Source organism: Polyodon spathula, chromosome 11 (genome assembly GCF_017654505.1).
Source record: "Polyodon spathula isolate WHYD16114869_AA chromosome 11, ASM1765450v1, whole genome shotgun sequence".
Taxonomy (NCBI): domain Eukaryota; kingdom Metazoa; phylum Chordata; class Actinopteri; order Acipenseriformes; family Polyodontidae; genus Polyodon; species Polyodon spathula.
In genome coordinates this window covers 19,780,278-19,797,541 of record NC_054544.1, presented here as the reverse complement: position 1 = coordinate 19,797,541, position 17,264 = coordinate 19,780,278, and the positions used below count along the sequence as shown (strand labels likewise).

General features: G+C 41.0%; 1 protein-coding gene across 5 annotated transcripts in view; it reads left to right on the top strand.

Annotated features, from left to right (window-relative positions):
* LOC121322875 (collagen alpha-1(XVIII) chain-like) overlaps positions 1–17,264 on the top strand; it is a 101,992-nt gene that overhangs the window by 47,688 nt on the left and 37,040 nt on the right. The window contains exon 1 of one of the 5 annotated variants that reach the window (XM_041263348.1): positions 1–324. The exons of the other annotated variants lie outside the window; for them this stretch is intronic. Within the exon in view, the coding sequence (XP_041119282.1) occupies positions 12–324 (313 nt within the window). The 5' untranslated portion in view covers positions 1–11. The remainder of the gene's footprint in view (positions 325–17,264) is intronic. 5 annotated transcript variants of the gene reach the window in all.

Below are 17,264 nucleotides of genomic sequence, written 5' to 3'. Positions count from 1 at the left end.
CAACCCTTCATATGAAATCGGTGTTGGAGAATTTACCAGATATTAATTTGGAGTCGTCGGGGGAAGGGGAAAGTGGGTCCTCAATTGGAGAGAGAGAGTTTGAAGCTGGACAACTGGAAGTGGGAAACCTGACATCTTCTTTTAGCAATATCACAAACGGAGAGTTTTTGCAAGTGGGCAATACCTCAAACTGGCGGGATTCAGTGACTAATGAGAGCTTGAATGATAGGAAAGCAGTGGCAGGCTTTTTAAAGATGCAACTATCCAGCAATTTAACAGACCTTGCCAACTGGACGACTGCAGGGAATGGTACTAGCAACACGGGTAATCAAATCGATGGCAGGTCAAACCAAGGCCTTAATTTCTCTAAGCATCTTGAGATAACTGGCTTGAGTAGAAGTATAATTATCAGTAGTCCTAGTTTTAACTTGAATGCAACTAATCAGGTGTTAGGACTTTCTAATAATTACTCTGTCAATTGAATCTGATTTACTAACCACTACTAAAAGCCTAGAATCTATTCTAGTTGCTGATAATATCATGTTACCGGTATCTGTCCATTGCTTGACTGGGGCAACTGATTTGCCATTATGCACCAATATGGGTATCGACAGCTTTGTTTTACCCAATTGTCTGAATCACAGCAGCGTGGCACAAATCCGGGCAGCTTTGCATGAATGGGTATGGCTCTTGAATTCTTGCTGCCACACCAACTTGGAAAGGTTTTTCTGCTTGCGGTGATTTTGCCCAGGTGTGATGTGGCCTGCCTGGCACATGCTCTACCCTGCCGTGGTTTCTATGAGATGCTTCGTTACTTTTTGTGGTGGTGTGTGTTTTGGTAGATGAGGGTAGTCCATGGACATGCAGCACATACAATACGTGCTTCATCTTGAAAACCCAAACAAAGGTGGTCTGCACATTCTAAAGAGAATACCTCATTAAAGGGACAGAGAAATGTCTTTTGAAAATGTTCTATTAAGTGGCAGTTCCAGACTTTACAAGGAAACTTAGTGGAGAGTGTGACAATGTTCAGTATTACTTGGCTTCTGAAATGTATATTAACTAGTTTTGTAATGCATGGAAATATCGGCTACAAAAAAAATAATCTAAACCAGGCTTTTTAAAAAAATGTTTACTGCACACAAGCGGGACCAACACTAGGCTTCTAATGTTTTGAAGGATATTTATCAGCAAATCTACAGATTTGTGGCAGCAGTTTGTATGTTTGAAGTTTTTTTTTTTCTTGTCAATTTTTGTCATTTTAATGTTTCTTTTTAGTTACTTTCAGCACTATTAAGTGTTTAATGGATGATAATAAACATTACAACTTTTTGGATATAGAGATCTCAAGCAACACCACTTGCTGGTCATAAGAAAAGTTTGCTTATTCTAGTATAGTTAAGAATTTATAGCTGAATGGTTTTACTGCCATTGTATAGTATTTCCTAAATGAACTGTCACAGCAATATTACTGATTTACCAGTAGGGTTAAAAAACAAAACAAAGAGTCTTTGACACTTCACTTATCTCTAGAACTCCAAAGTCTGTGTGGGCTAAATGTATTGTTGCTCAACACTTACACAAAAGGTGTGGTCTGAATGACATATTAGTAAGGAAATCTTAACATACTGACATAAGGAAATGGGTTGTGTTACTTGCAGTAATCAAGTGTTCTGGTCGGTGTTCTTGTGTGTTAATAGGTGTCAAAAGGGCCTTTTGCACAACAAACAGTTCAGATTGGGGTAAAGTGCTTTTTATTTATTTATTTATTATTATTATTTGTTTATTTAGCAGAATCCTTTAGCCAAGGTGACTTACTGAGACTAGGGTGTGTGAACTTTGCATCAGATGCAGAGTCACTTACAAAGTCTCACCCAAAAGACAGAGCACAAGAAGGTTAAGTGACTGCTTAGGGTCACACAGTGAGTCAGTGCCTGAGCCAGGATTTGAACTGGGGACCTCTTTGTTCTGAGCCCTTTTCTTTTTCCACCGGACCATAAAGCCTCCCTGACCATCCACTAAGGCTCATGTCTGTATGTTGGAAGTTTGTCCTTTTGTAAAGGTTCCATTGTGCTAGACAACCAATATATTTTCTGTAAACAGTAAGATGAATGATATAGGGATTGAGACTGGACTTGCTACACTATGCATTTTCATATGGATTGCGACTTTGTCTTTTAGGATTTTTTTTTCCAGTTTTTTTTTCTGTTTTGTGCCCATTGCCCATGCCTGTTAAAGATACACACTGCAGGCTAGTTTCTTAAACATAAATTGCATGACAAATATAGAAGCCAGAGATTGCTTGAAGTTTTAACTGTACTTCTTTTGTTTATTATAGTTGCAGTGCATGTGATGCATTATAACCCCATTTCATTTTGCTTGCACAACAAAAAGACTTTATTTTTTTTTTGTATTGGCCCAAGAGAGATAATTAATTCCACTTTGAAGCATCATGCGAACAGCACTAAATCATAAACTCTCACACAGAATGGTTTTATTTGTATATTTGTATGTATATAAGTAGGGTTAACCAAGGTCAGCTAACTGTGATATGAAATGTATTTATATGCCAGGGAAGTAAAATTCAGCGTGTAGCACCGTGGTAAGCAAATGACAGCTAGTACTACAGGTGCCTGTGCAGTAGGGAGGGCCACTAATGCCTCACATGGCCATGACAAGCCTGTAAAGTTGCCTTCTGATGGGAACGAAGATGCATTGGTGGAACTCCTTCTATGTACTGTTAGTAATGTTTTGTTATTGATAAACCTGGTGCTACAGACCAAATTCTACTGTTTAACCATGGCTACATATAATACTACAGCTTTATGAAAGTATAAAATTAATGGTATTTTCAACTTGATCTCAACAGTATATCTGTTTTCTTTACCTAATATTTGAATGTGTCTAGTGTTACACAAAAATGGAAAATTTATAAACATGTCTACAGTATATAGAGAAAAAAAGATAATATAATGCATCACTCTAAGTGAAGTACGTTGCTAAGCAACAAGCGCTGTTATGGCACTTCAAAGGTTGAGTGCCTCAAAGTCAACATACGACAATTACTGTATGAAATATATGTACACACAATTTAAACGTTCAGTGTGTTCACTTTTTAACTGACTAATCTACAGTAGTTCGGGTTGACAGTGTCAATTTGCACACTCCTGTTAATGAAGGCTATTTAGTTACAGCACTTATTTCACACCTCCTTAAAGCAAGGCTGTAGGGAAAACAAGGTGGTAACATGTACCTCAATGTCAAGGTGCCGTAATGAGATCCAGTGTGGTCTGTTTTAGAGCACCCTTGTGAAATATAACAACATGGAATCTGAGATGGTGATAATCCATCAATTTGTCGATGGGCTATCTTTCTCCATTTACATTAGTCCCAGACCTAATGTATTGTCTTAAGGAGTCTGGAATTACAATGAATAACCTGTTTTAAGGGCAATTATATATTTAAGCATTACCTAATAACTCACTAACTAACAAACACATTTAATAATGTTTCATGAAAGTTAATTAGATGTTTATTAACAATAATATTAGTACATCTTGATGTTATTTTAATAGTGTTTCAGCATAGGGGCTGTTTGGGGTCAAAGATGGATTTAAATAAGAAATTAAAAGTATTCCTGGCATTTTCCAAACATCAGATCCATTTCGGATTCCAGGCACGATTAGGATCTTGAGTGTTTGTTTAGGAGGAATCCTCCTGCAGTATCATCTGGCATGTCTTGTTCCAGTGTACAGTAAATCTTATGAGATGACTTGGTTTAAATCAGCTTGTGCAGTGCTTCATGAGATAATAATCTCTGGAATTGAATGGTGAAGTAGGCATGCTAATGGCTTTGAACTATTGCTTTGAATTATTTATTTATTTTTTTATGAAAAGATTTACAGAAAATTATTTTTTATCTATATTCCTCACTAATTAGAACTTAATCTTCCCCCTTCTATTTATATTTTGAGCTATTTTTGCCATGGTATATGTGTAAGGCAAACGTTTTGTTTTATTATAGTGTTGGGCTCAACTTTTATTTTTATAACCATACAACGAATGCATGTGAGCTCAAATAATTTGTATATGTTGGCTTGTTCAAGCATATAATGCATACGTGAGCCTATGGTAAACACATTCAGACTGTTTCCCTGTATAGATTTCTTGTACCAAACTTTAAAGTACCATATGGTGCAACCCTGCTAACTGATGATTAGTGGCTCTCTCCCTATCATCAACACTTATACTTTTTAGTAAAAATGAACACAGTTATATTGTACCTAAACTGTTAATTTCTGGTTCCTTTATTTACATTGCATAGACGTATATCTCTATTTGTTGGCTGTTTTTGTTTTTTTTGTAGTTTACATTGCTCATAACTAGCACAACAAATTGAAAGAAGCTATTAACGGATATTAGCTAAAAGGTTTGTCTATTTGATTTGCGCTCCTTGCAGTTCTTACCTGAGCACTGTCGAGTGTTTACAGAAGTAGATGAAGAGGCTCAGCCATTGCATTTGTTTATTGGTACTGCTTTTAAAGCTCTAAACATTCTGGCTAAAGTTTTTAACATGCTAAATCTGCCGGTCATGTGGCTGAATCTCATGATGTACAGAGAAAGGCATGCTAATAATTACTGCAAATGAAAACTGTAGGGGTTTGGGCAGGTAAAAGACTGACAAGGCATACTATAATACTTCCCATTTTGTCCCCAAGCTATGGATTCTTTAACTTTAACATTACAGCTGTTGACAATATCTAACCTCTAGAATGGTGAGGGTGGTTTTTACTGTACTAGAAGTATTGTGATGGTAATTGATTAACTGTTTTTGGACATTGGGTGAAATGGTTCACATTGTATCAATTAGCAGTCGTTTAGCAAAAAGTATAGACAAAACAGGTGTTTTTTCCCCCTATTGTAGGCAAGGATTTCTGAAGCATATAAAATAGGAGCAGTTTGTTTGTGTGGCCACAGCAACGCGGTGGTGACTTGCCTGATTGTACACCAGGTACCCGTTTTCACCTGGTTTAATCATCAACAACATTCATTCGTTTGGAACAGAGGTATTCAGCATGTGCTAAACAACACTTTACAATCAGTCCCTAAAACAGTGCCAAAGGGTAATTGGCAGGCGCTCAGAGTTATTTATTTATTTTTTACTTTTTGATTTTTGTTTTAAAGGCTCATTCTTTGTAGTCCGTATGGCATCTCAAAATCCTTATGGACAACAGGCTACCAAATAATGTTATTTATATCTAGCTTTTTTTCTTGTTATTAAACAGTGCAGCATTTTATCTGGTCTCAATCAAGCAACATTTACACCTGTATTCTATTGCTGACTTATTTTCCCATTTTTATTCCATTGTGATTTTTTCTGGTGTCTTTACTGTACTGTACTCTGGTAGATAAGGAGTTGTGAATTGCATGCTTATGTATGAGTTGTTAGTATGTGTTGGCTTCCCTTGTTCACGGTACTGTACATGAAACGTTAGCACAGGGAATGCTGGCCCTTGAATTGACAGCACTTAAGTTGAGAGGTATACTAAGACACTATGGTTTGGTCCTTTAATCTGTCCTGCAAGAGTTGGTTTCCAACAAGTAATTTACTGTGAAGATGCAGCATATAGTACTTCAGCAATGAGTCAACATCATTGTGGTTGGCAGGTTATTAAGGATAGCTGTCTGCCTGTGTGGGAATTAAAGAGAGCATGTCTCTTGTATACTGTAAATGACATAGGGGGGAAAATGGCCTTTTGCCTTTTGTACAAGGGTGTCATTGACAGTACCAGATTTTCAGCAATTGTCCATGAATGAAATTGGAGGAGGGTATACAGTTGCTGTCTAATTCCTATAGTGATGATTATCATATAATTTTTTTTTACTTTTTTTGACTGAGCCCCTTTGTACTTGACTGCAGAGAGAACCAATATATTGTAAAGCTGGCTGTCTCGCGTCAAGCGGTTCACACACCAAAACTCTGTCGAGGTACTGGCTTACACTAAAAAGACTGATTTGTACTTCTCTCTCTCTCTCTCTCTCTCTCTCGTTGTGTGCGGTGGTGGTTTTTTTTTTTGTTGTTTTTTAATGACATGTCGTCATAAGATTTTGGGCATTTCAAAAAGTAGCACAAACTACCAAATACACTTTAACTTCGAGACTTGTATGTGTGTGTGTGTATCTATATATATATATATATATATATATATATATATATATATATATATATATATATATATATATATATATATATATATATGGACCTACCTTCATTACGAGGATAACATATTCTCAGTCCAGGTTTTAAAATCCTTGATTTCCTCGAACTAATAGGGTCACATATCCATGTGTCGAGTCTAAACAGAATGATTTGCAGATGATTTGGTCCTTACCTGTTTGACGATGCTATGATGTGAGCCTTTTATATATATATATATATATATATATATATATATATATATATATATATATATATATATATATATATCCAATAAGGTTTTCGTAAACTGAACTGTGTCTGCCTCACTTGAGGTTCTTTCACAACAAATCATTAAAATAATGGCTGAAATGCAGCTGTGGAGGTAAAGATAATGGACGTCTATAGAGCAATCCCTTCAAGCAATGTTATCAACAGTAAAAATGAACACATTTGCTTACCTCTGTAACACATTATATACCAAGTGTGACAATCAACTCTGCTTAGCCACTGTGTTAAAAGAGCAAATAACAATGGCATTGGGTAAGTAATCATCCACTCTAATGAAAATGTCAGCAATTGTGAATATTTAACTTTTTTGTGTTTTTTTTCCCCCATATCATTTAACAAAGTTATCAGTGCATATTCAATCTGGAATCTGTACTTTTGTTCTCCCCATTGTTTTCCTTTCATCTGTTATCAAATATTCAGATAACCACTATAACGTGACCATGTCTGCTGATCAGTTTATTTATTCATGGATTAGGGAGAACCTTCTTATTATATAACATGGCCACTAAAATAAATATTCAAGTCCTCACTTCTGGCCTATAGAGCAATTGCAACAATATTCAAACTTTAATTATACATTCTCAATCCTCATTTAAACATCATTTAGAGGTGATTGAATGTTACACTGTCCCTATAAATCTATGAAGGTCACAGAAGTGAAAAACCCACTCATGAAAAATCAGTCATTAACTAGTTCACTAATGTTCACCAAAATGGTATGTTACAGAAATAGTCCTAGATGTTTCCCTTTTAAAAACTGCTGTGGAAGAGAAGTCTACCTGCTATAAACACTCAAATTGAACCAAACTAATCCAAAAAGACTCTGTAGCCCCTTTCACTGGCACTCCTACCAGGGTCCTGGCTAACTGGGTCACAATCCCACACAGTGTGAAACCACGTACCTGGGTCGTACTGGGTCATACCCGGGTTAACCCGGGTCCCAGTGACCCACCTCAGGATGTGGGTCTATTCGCTTTGACCAGGCTTGAGTGAGACAAAATGCTTGACGGCCGTTGGTGAGCGAACTCAATGTCTTAATTTGAAGGCAAACAATTACATATGTGTTTGCCAGTAATGCAAATGTTTACACAATTATGAGGACCTTTTTAATGTGTGTGCAAAAAATCCCAGTGGCATTATCTCTTTCAATCTCTCTGAAGTCTTTAGAGCCTGTGCTAATTGCAGTACACAGCACTGTTATCTTGTTAGCTTGCAGTCAATGTTGGACAAGAAGCTTGTAGACGCAACGTCTCTATCAATGGTTAGCAGTACATGCAATTTGAACCAAACAGTCTGCTATCTGCAATATTAGTCTCCTTTCAGAAAAGAACACCAGTATAGCTCTGCCAGTCCACATGCGTGGCAAACTGCTAATCAATTCTCAATCCATGTTATCCAACATAGTGTATAGTTGCTAATGCCAAGCTTGAGAAGGATCCCTGCTACTTTTCAACCATGTTACACAGGAAAAAACTACAGCGTAAATCATGTTTTCCACTTACCACTTGACATTCTCTTTAGGAAAAAGGCCATCTGTTTCCAAGCTTCATTGTAATACCCATGGAATTAATAAGCATAGTAGAGAATGCTTGAATCTGATACAGTACAAACCCCCAAAATGTAGCCAACATAAAACTTAAATGGGCACAGCTATTTTGAAGGGGGACTGCATTCAACCAGGAAGCATTTTTAAGCAAAATGAAATATAGACTTTGTGCTGTCCATATTGTCCTGGGGTGAAGTTTAAATGTCAGTGCAGGAATGTCTGGAGAAAGTGGCATTTTGTGTTCTTTCCAGCTTAATTATGGAATTGGGACTGTGGGTGTTTTCTGTCTATTCTTAACAATCTCTTCAAAATAATGTCTCTCTTCACCCACTCAACCTAAGCGCTGGACGTTGCCAACCTACCAAACTGTAGAGGCAAAGGCCATACCTGGACTTGCAGGGAGCCTCATCACCAGCGGGATGAGGCAAACGAGCTCCAATTGACTTTCCTCCCTAACCATACAGAGTTGAAAGAGGAATGCAGCATTCACTTTTGGGTCTTCAGGCAAGATGGGCAGATTAGAAGTATTTGAGTTTGAACCACAATTTCATGGCTCAGCCTGCACTCAAAACAGCAATGCTGTTTTACATAAATGCACTTGTAAATGTTGCTTGCCTCCTAAAAACAAATCCCTACTGTGAAATGTTTGCTACAGTATGAAAAAGGGATTTGCACAGCTTTTAAGAAAGCATTTTTCAGTCCAGTTGTTTTGATTGGTGACACAGGGTTGACATGGAGAGCAAAGTCCAGCATAATAAATCAAATTCAGCCAGATCTTTCTTATTTTCCCATGAAATGTTCGGCAGTGCACAGGCTGTGGAAAATGTTTCTTTTATTCCCACCTGAATGGTTTCTCATGTCTGCCCTGAAACAGAAGGTCCTACTGTACAGATAATGTTAAGGAAGTTTATTTGCAATTTAAACAGGGCACACTGCTTTTGTGCTGCTGGTCTCAGTAGAAACCACCAGGGAGCCATTGTAATTTTTGGTAGTTAAATACATGGCTATACATATCTCTCCAGTGCTTTTGGGAATTGTTTCATTATTAGCTTAGTTGCCGGATTAGTTTTTAAGCTGTCAAAGTTTAAGAAGTGGAGAAACAGATTTCATGCTTGAAAAAACATTCCAATGAAGGAACACTTGATTCATCAAAGATACAAACTTCTTTGTACTGCTTTACAAAAAACAAAGGATGGTTTGTGTTATTGGAAGTCATCAAAGTGAAGCCATTCACCCTTAACAATATTCACACGTAATCAAACACATAGTCAAACTGCCACCCTGTAAGGTTAATACATTTCTAGAGATTCTTTGGGTCTCTGAAATTACCCATATTTTAAGGCAATTTTCTTTGGCAAGAGTTAATTTCCACCAATGCTGTAGTTACAGTACTGCTGAATGAATGTGGTTCTGCATTGCTGTTTTTTGTTTATGCAATTGCTGCTATGACAGTACAGGATGATGTTCTTTTAAGGTTATTGAGATTTGGAGCTTCAATTATTTGTTGCTGAAGAAGCTGGCAGATGCATGTGGAACACATTGTAGGCGATCTGTCCTAATGAGGCTCTCTGACAGGAATGCTTGACATAACTGGGTTGTTTGTTGTGATGCCATTGCTAAGATATTATGCTCCCAGTCCCTGGCATGTGCATTTATAACAAGGAGATCATCACTGTGCTGAGGAAATCATCACTGTATTGCAATGTGGGAGACCTGTGCTTATTAAGCTTCCATCTGTAGAAAATAAGTCGTTCTACCTTTTTATTGTTGGATTACTTCACTCCATTGTTAACAGAATATTCTGCCTTGGAATAAAACATTGTGCTAACTGTAATTTTTTAGCTAATTTGCCCTTACTCTGAGATCAATTATATCGATGTATTTCTGTAATTATTTAGGAAAGTGTGCATTGGTTATTCTGTTACTAATTTGTTATATTAGTAATGGAAATAAGACACCAATTGCATAGCAGTTTGATCCATTCTACTGTTTTACCATGGAACCACTAAACTGCTATATGATGGTCCATCTTTCATACTTTGCATTTAATACACAATTGTCTGTATTCACTGAGCGTTTACGGTCTCTCCTCTTAACACAGTGGCTGCATTGATCAACATGTCCACTGAAACAGTCTCCTGAGTATTCCCAGAAAGGCATAGCATAAAACCACCCCAGGAAAGCATACAGTAACTGCGGTCATAAACAGATAAAGCCTGTAGATGCGTGCCAAGTGACAACCATCATCCTGCAGTGGCCCAAATCATAAACCTTCAACACTGGAGGAGAGGCACCTGTTTCTACTTGATTACTGTGTCTATAGCAGGGTGCCTCGATTTATATACCCGTCTGTGGCAGAGCAAAGCTCTGCCCTTTAAATTGGCAGAGATGGGGTTAACTTCCCCTACCTGCCTGGGTTTATTATGTTCAGGTGGCTGGGGTTGATTAGTTGATTAGGTTGATTAACGATCAATCAGCGCCCAGCCACCTGATATAAAAGGAGGCCTCTGCTTCTCATTTGGAGAGAGGGAGCTGAGGAAGCAGGTTGGTTTTTTTTTTTTGGGTTGTTTATAAAGTTTGAATCCAGTGAAGGCATCGCCCAGCCTGGAAACTGTTATTTTTGTAAGTTTTGCTTTTTATCTTTTTTGTGTTTAAATTGCTTTGTTTTGGCCCTTGTGCCCTTTCATTTTGTGTTTATTTATAATAAAATAGTTATTTTTTTGAACTGCAGTCTGTCTCTGGGCCTCTATCCACTCGCCAGCCTGCCACATTTGGTGTCAGAAGTGGGATAGCGCCACCTAGAGGCTCAGAGCAGTATTTTTGTTTTGTTTTGTGGAATTTTTGGGATAATTTTAAAAAAAAAAAAAAAAAAAAAAAATGGGAAAGAGCAGACAGCGGCAAAGGCAGGAAAAGCAGCAGCAGCTGAAGAAATGTAAGCTGCTGCAGCCACCGCTGGAGGACCCGGCCAGCCTCTTCCCCTGGTGTTCCTGGTGTGGGAAGGAGGACCATCGTTGGCGGTCCTGCCCAGACGTGCCACCGGCAAACTGGTGTGGCCGGTGTGAGGAGGACGGCCACAACTGGGCAGGATGCCCCTACAACCAGGCCCAGGAAGAGGTGCCGTGTTCACCCCGGGCATCAGGGGCCACCCCACTACCTCCAGCACCACCACCTTCACCACCTTCAGGAGATCTGGGACTGGTTGATGCACCCTGAGGCAGACCTCGTCCACGATCTCCCCATAGTTATCAACACGCTGTGGCGTCGAGATGGGGAGAGGTGGGAACAGTGGGAGGAACAGCACCACCCGGCCTCCTTCCCAGAGGTTGCCCTCATGGTGGTTAATTACCTGGCGGTAGACATGGGAGATGCCCCGGTCACTCCAATAAAGAGGGGTGAGCCGCCTTCCCGAGAGCCAGAGAGGGGTGAGGAGCTGCCGTCGTCCCCAGAGCCAGAGAGGGGTGAGGAGCTGCCGTCGTCCCCAGAGCAAGAGAGGGGTGAGGAGCCTCCGTCGTCCCCAGAGCCAGAGAGGGGTGAGGAGCTGCCGTCGTCCCCAGAGCCAGAGAGGGGTGAGGAGCTGCCGTCGCTCCCAGAGCCAGAGAGGGGTGAGGAGCTGCCGTCGCTCCCAGAGCCAGAGAGGGGTGAGGAGCTGCCGTCGCTCCCAGAGCCAGAGAGGGGTGAGGAGCTGCCGTCGTCCCCAGAGCCAGAGAGGGGTGAGGAGCTGCCGTCGCTCCCAGAGCCAGAGAGGGGTGAGGAGCTGCCGTCGTCCCCAGAGCCAGAGAGGGGTGAGGAGCTGCCGTCGCTCCCAGAGCCAGAGAGGGGTGAGGAGCTGCCGTCGCTCCCAGAGCCAGAGAGGGGTGAGGAGCTGCCGTCGCTCCCAGAGCCAGAGAGGGGTGAGGAGCTGCCGTCGCTCCCAGAGCCAGAGAGGGAGGAGGAGCTGCCGTCGCTCCCAGAGCCAGAGAGGGAGGAGGAGCTGCCGTCGCTCCCAGAGCCAGAGAGGGAGGAGGATCTGCCGTCGCTCCCAGAGCCAGAGAGGGAGGAGGATCTGCCGTCGCTCCCAGAGCCAGAGAGGGAGGAGGAGCCTCCGTCGCTCCCAGAGCCAGAGAGGGGTGAGGAGCCGCCGTCGCTCCCAGAGCCAGAGAGGGGTGAGGAGCTGCCGTCGCTCCCAGAGCCAGAGAGGGAGGAGGATCTGCCGTCGCTCCCAGAGCCAGAGAGGGGTGAGGAGCCGCCGCCGCTCGCCAGGACAGAGCCCGAGAGGGAGGAGCCGCCGCCGCTCTCAGAGCCCGAGAGGGAGGAGCCGCCGCCGCTCTCAGAGCCAGAGAGGGAGGAGCCACCGTCGCCGCTCTCAGAGCCCGAGAGGGAGGAGCCACCGTCGCCGCTCTCAGAGCCCGAGAGGGAGGGGCCGCCTCCGCCACCAGAGGGAGCCGGGCCGCAGTCGCCGCCTCCGCCACCAGAGGGAGCCGGGCCGCAGTCGCCGCCTCCGCCACCAGAGGGAGCCGGGCCGCAGTCGCCGCCTCCGCCACCAGAGGGGGCCGGGCCGCAGTCGCCGCCTCCGCCACCAGAGGGAGCCGGGCCGCAGTCGCCGCCTCCGCCACCAGAGGGAGCCGGGCCGCCGTCGCCGTGCTACCTTGGAGATTCGGGGCCCCCTCAACCAAAGAAGGCTTGGGGGCTCCGACATCAACCCCGCCCACCACCACCCACCATAACAGCCCACCCAAGGGACATAATTGGACTCTTGGGGGGGGGGGGGGGGGGGGGGGGGGAGGGGGGAGTTGGCCGATTGCGGCCGGTGTACGTTGTACATGGGGGGAGGTGTGTGGCAGAGCAAAGCTCTGCCCTTTAAATTGGCAGAGATGGGGTTAACTTCCCCTACCTGCCTGGGTTTATTATGTTCAGGTGGCTGGGGTTGATTAGTTGATTAGGTTGATTAACGATCAATCAGCGCCCAGCCACCTGATATAAAAGGAGGCCTCTGCTTCTCATTTGGAGAGAGGGAGCTGAGGAAGCAGGTTGGTTTTTTTTTTTTTTTTGTTGTTTATAAAGTTTGAATCCAGTGAAGGCATCGCCCAGCCTGGAAACTGTTATTTTTGTAAGTTTTGCTTTTTATCTTTTTTGTGTTTAAATTGCTTTGTTTTGGCCCTTGTGCCCTTTCATTTTGTGTTTATTTATAATAAAATAGTTATTTTTTTGAACTGCAGTCTGTCTCTGGGCCTCTATCCACTCGCCAGCCTGCCACACCATCTTTATTCTAAAGCTGTTTATAGGGGCCCTTGAATTTAACACACTTAATTTAACAGCATTTGAAAATAGTTTTTGCATTTAGAAGAAAAAAAGGTGCCACTGCTACACTGGATTAAAATTCCAGCTTAATTATGGAATTGGGACTGTGGGTGTTTTCTGTCTATTCTTAACAATCTCTTCAAAATAATGTCTCTCTTCACCCACTCAACCTAAGCGCTGGACGTTGCCAACCTACCAAACTGTAGAGGCAAAGGCCATACCTGGACTTGCAGGGAGCCTCATCACCAGCGGGATGAGGCAAACGAGCTCCAATTGACTTTCCTCCCTAACGATACAGAGTTGAAAGAGGAATGCAGCATTCACTTTTGGGTCTTCAGGCAAGATGGGCAGATTAGAAGTATTTGAGTTTGAACCACAATTTCATGGCTCAGCCTGCACTCAAAACAGCAATGCTGTTTTACATAAATGCACTTGTAAATGTTGCTTGCCTCCTAAAAACAAATCCCTACTGTGAAATGTTTGCTACAGTATGAAAAAGGGATTTGCACAGCTTTTAAGAAAGCATTTTTCAGTCCAGATGTTTTGATTGGTGACACAGGGTTGACATGGAGAGCAAAGTCCAGCATAATAAATCAAATTCAGCCAGATCTTTCTTATTTTCCCATGAAATGTTCGGCAGTGCACAGGCTGTGGAAAATGTTTCTTTTATTCCCACCTGAATGGTTTCTCATGTCTGCCCTGAAACAGAAGGTCCTACTGTACAGATAATGTTAAGGAAGTTTATTTGCAATTTAAACAGGGCACACTGCTTTTGTGCTGCTGGTCTCAGTAGAAACCACCAGGGAGCCATTGTAATTTTTGGTAGTTAAATACATGGCTATACATATCTCTCCAGTGCTTTTGGGAATTGTTTCATTATTAGCTTAGTTGCCGGATTAGTTTTTAAGCTGTCAAAATTTAAGAAGTGGAGAAACAGATTTCATGCTTGAAAAAACATTCCAATGAAGGAACACTTGATTCATCAAAGATACAAACTTCTTTGTACTGCTTTACAAAAAACAAAGGACGGTTTGTGTTATTGGAAGTCATCAAAGTGAAGCCATTCACCCTTAACAATATTCACACGTAATCAAACACATAGTCAAACTGCCACCCTGTAAGGTTAATACATTTCTAGAGATTCTTTGGGTCTCTGAAATTACCCATATTTTAAGGCAATTTTCTTTGGTAAGAGTTAATTTCCACCAATGCTGTAGTTACAGTACTGCTGAATGAATGTGGTTCTGCATTGCTGTTTTTTGTTTATGCAATTGCTGCTATGACAGTACAGGATGATGTTCTTTTAAGGTTATTGAGATTTGGAGCTTCAATTATTTGTTGCTGAAGAAGCTGGCAGATGCATGTGGAACACATTGTAGGCGATCTGTCCTAATGAGGCTCTCTGACAGGAATGCTTGACATAACTGGATTGTTTGTTATGATGCCATTGCCAAGATATTATGCTCCCAGTCCCTGGCATGTGCATTTATAACAAGGAGATCATCACTGTGCTGAGGAAATCATCACTGTATTGCAGTGTGGGAGACCTGTGCTTATTAAGCTTCCATCTGTAGAAAATGAGTCGTTCTACCTTTTTATTGTTGGATTACTTCACTCCATTGTTAACAGAATATTCTGCCTTGGAATAAAACATTGTGCTAACTGTCATTTTTTAGCTAATTTGCCCTTACTCTGAGATCAATTATATCGATGTATTTCTGTAATTATTTAGGAAAGTGTGCATTGGTTATTCTGCTACTAATTTGTTATATTAGTAATGGAAATAAGACACCAATTGCATAGCAGTTTGATCCATTCTACTGTTTTACCATGGAACCACTAAACTTCTATATGAGTTTTTGCCAAATATACACCCATTGCCCCAGCATGCAATGGAATGGTCCTCCAGCCAGCTAACTGAACTGCCAGCCACACAGAGAGACTTGACTGTCTGAGGTGCTCCTAAAACAGCCTAGGATGTTTTTTTTTCATTCCGTTCAATCCTGTAAATGAGCTGTATGACTTACATTAAGTGGGAAGCTTGTATGTTTTGATTTGAGACAAAACCACCATCTTAGCGCCCTATTGTTGTGCATAGAAGGATTAGGTTTCTTTCAACGCAGTTTAGGAAATAATAACAATAATAATAATCGTGTAGGCACAAGTAACCTGGACAGGTTCCAGGAAGAGAGGAAAAAAACATGCATCAGCTGCTAAGCACCCTCAAGCTAGAATTGTGGTATTCTGATACAGTATATAAACTGTAATTTACAATAAAATCCATATACTGTAACCATATTCTGCAAAACATAATCAATAATGCAATATTCTGGAAACATGTGGAAGAAATAAATGGATATCATCCCATTCAAAAATTTTTAATTCTATATTTGTATTTTGGTAGCTAACTAACACCATTATTAAAAAAAGGAAATACAATGGACCCTTTTTATAGTCGAAACCAACAGTCTTTTTACCTGGTCTGGAATAAAGAAACTAGGGAAATGGTGTAGGTGACAACATACTGTCAAATACTGTAAAACTGTAAAAATACTGTAAAACCCCTTGGACATAACAAGCGATGTAGCTGCTCAGTAAAATAATAATTTCAAACCCCCATCTCATTTCAACTTTTTTGTTACTTTAGGGCTAATTAAATCACTTGCTCTCAGTGCTTTGTCTGCAGTCCATAAGCCACAGGATATTTGGGTTTCCTTTATTTTTTTTGAAGATAAAAACCTTCTGATCCTAATCTTTTTAAGTCTAAAGTGATTAATCCAGCTGATGAACTAGCAAGTGCCAAAAAAAAAATGGTGATGTTGTCTGCACTTTTTTTGTCACTGATTTTAATGTGCAATTCAAACGGAATCATATACTTGTAATTTAAAACACCGCTCCATTGCAAGAAGGTTTCATTCATGTCGGGCAAGACCTCTGATCTGACGGAGGCTTCCGTAACCATGCTTTATGAGTAACGTTTCAAAAGTGATGACTCTGTGTGGAGAACGGATTCCCTCAGGTGATCATCACTGAGGAATAGTCAAATACAATGTAACACCTTGAAAACTTGTTTGTTAATCAGTGTCAGTGATTAAAAAGACGTACTGTATGTTTTATATGAATTATATGATTCTTGAAATGCATATGTAATGCAAAGCACATGATCACCAGGATGTTGTATTACAAGAGCTAACTGTGTGATGAACGGGAGAAGAACTTAGATACATTTTTTGGCAAAACCAACAGATGTAAGCAGACTTCCAGAGGACGCATTACGATTTGTTTGTTCTGCCATCAGTTAGTCTTTCCTAATATCCCTTTCCACATACACTTAAGAAAGGAACTAAGATTGTGAAGATTTGTACACAGCTGCCTTTCTGAAGTTATCCTATTTCATTAATTAGAACAGTTGCACAGCTAGACAAGGAAGTCATGTACATGTGTAGCTGTGGCTGTCCTGACATATCAGATGGAGAAGTGTTTTACATGAGGACCTTTAGATTCGGAGTTCACTAATGGGTATACCAGGAACCTAGATAAAATAATGTACTGGCTACTACTGAGAGCTGGTAAGTGTGTGGCTCCCAAGTTTCCTTCTAGGAAGGAAGGAAATTCCATATATAGTTTGTCTGCATTACTGGCATTCAATTTGTGAAACCTGCAATGCGTGAGAGACTAAAAGCTCAAAAGGTCTGATCTGGCCCTAGAGAAACAGATTGGAGACATTTCTTTCTCATCTAATCATGTATTGTAAAAACAGTCCGTATTTTCTTCCTGTGAAAAGGGAAAACATGCCAAGTTGGCCTTCATAGCTTGCTGAAGGGACATTTTGTGATTAGATGGTGTGTATGGCTTGAACTTTTTCCCAGAAGTTGTGTTGGGTTTTTTGTTTTAGACAAGATACTAGCATCATTTCTGAATTGATCGATCAATGCAAATGAGCTTAATCACGAG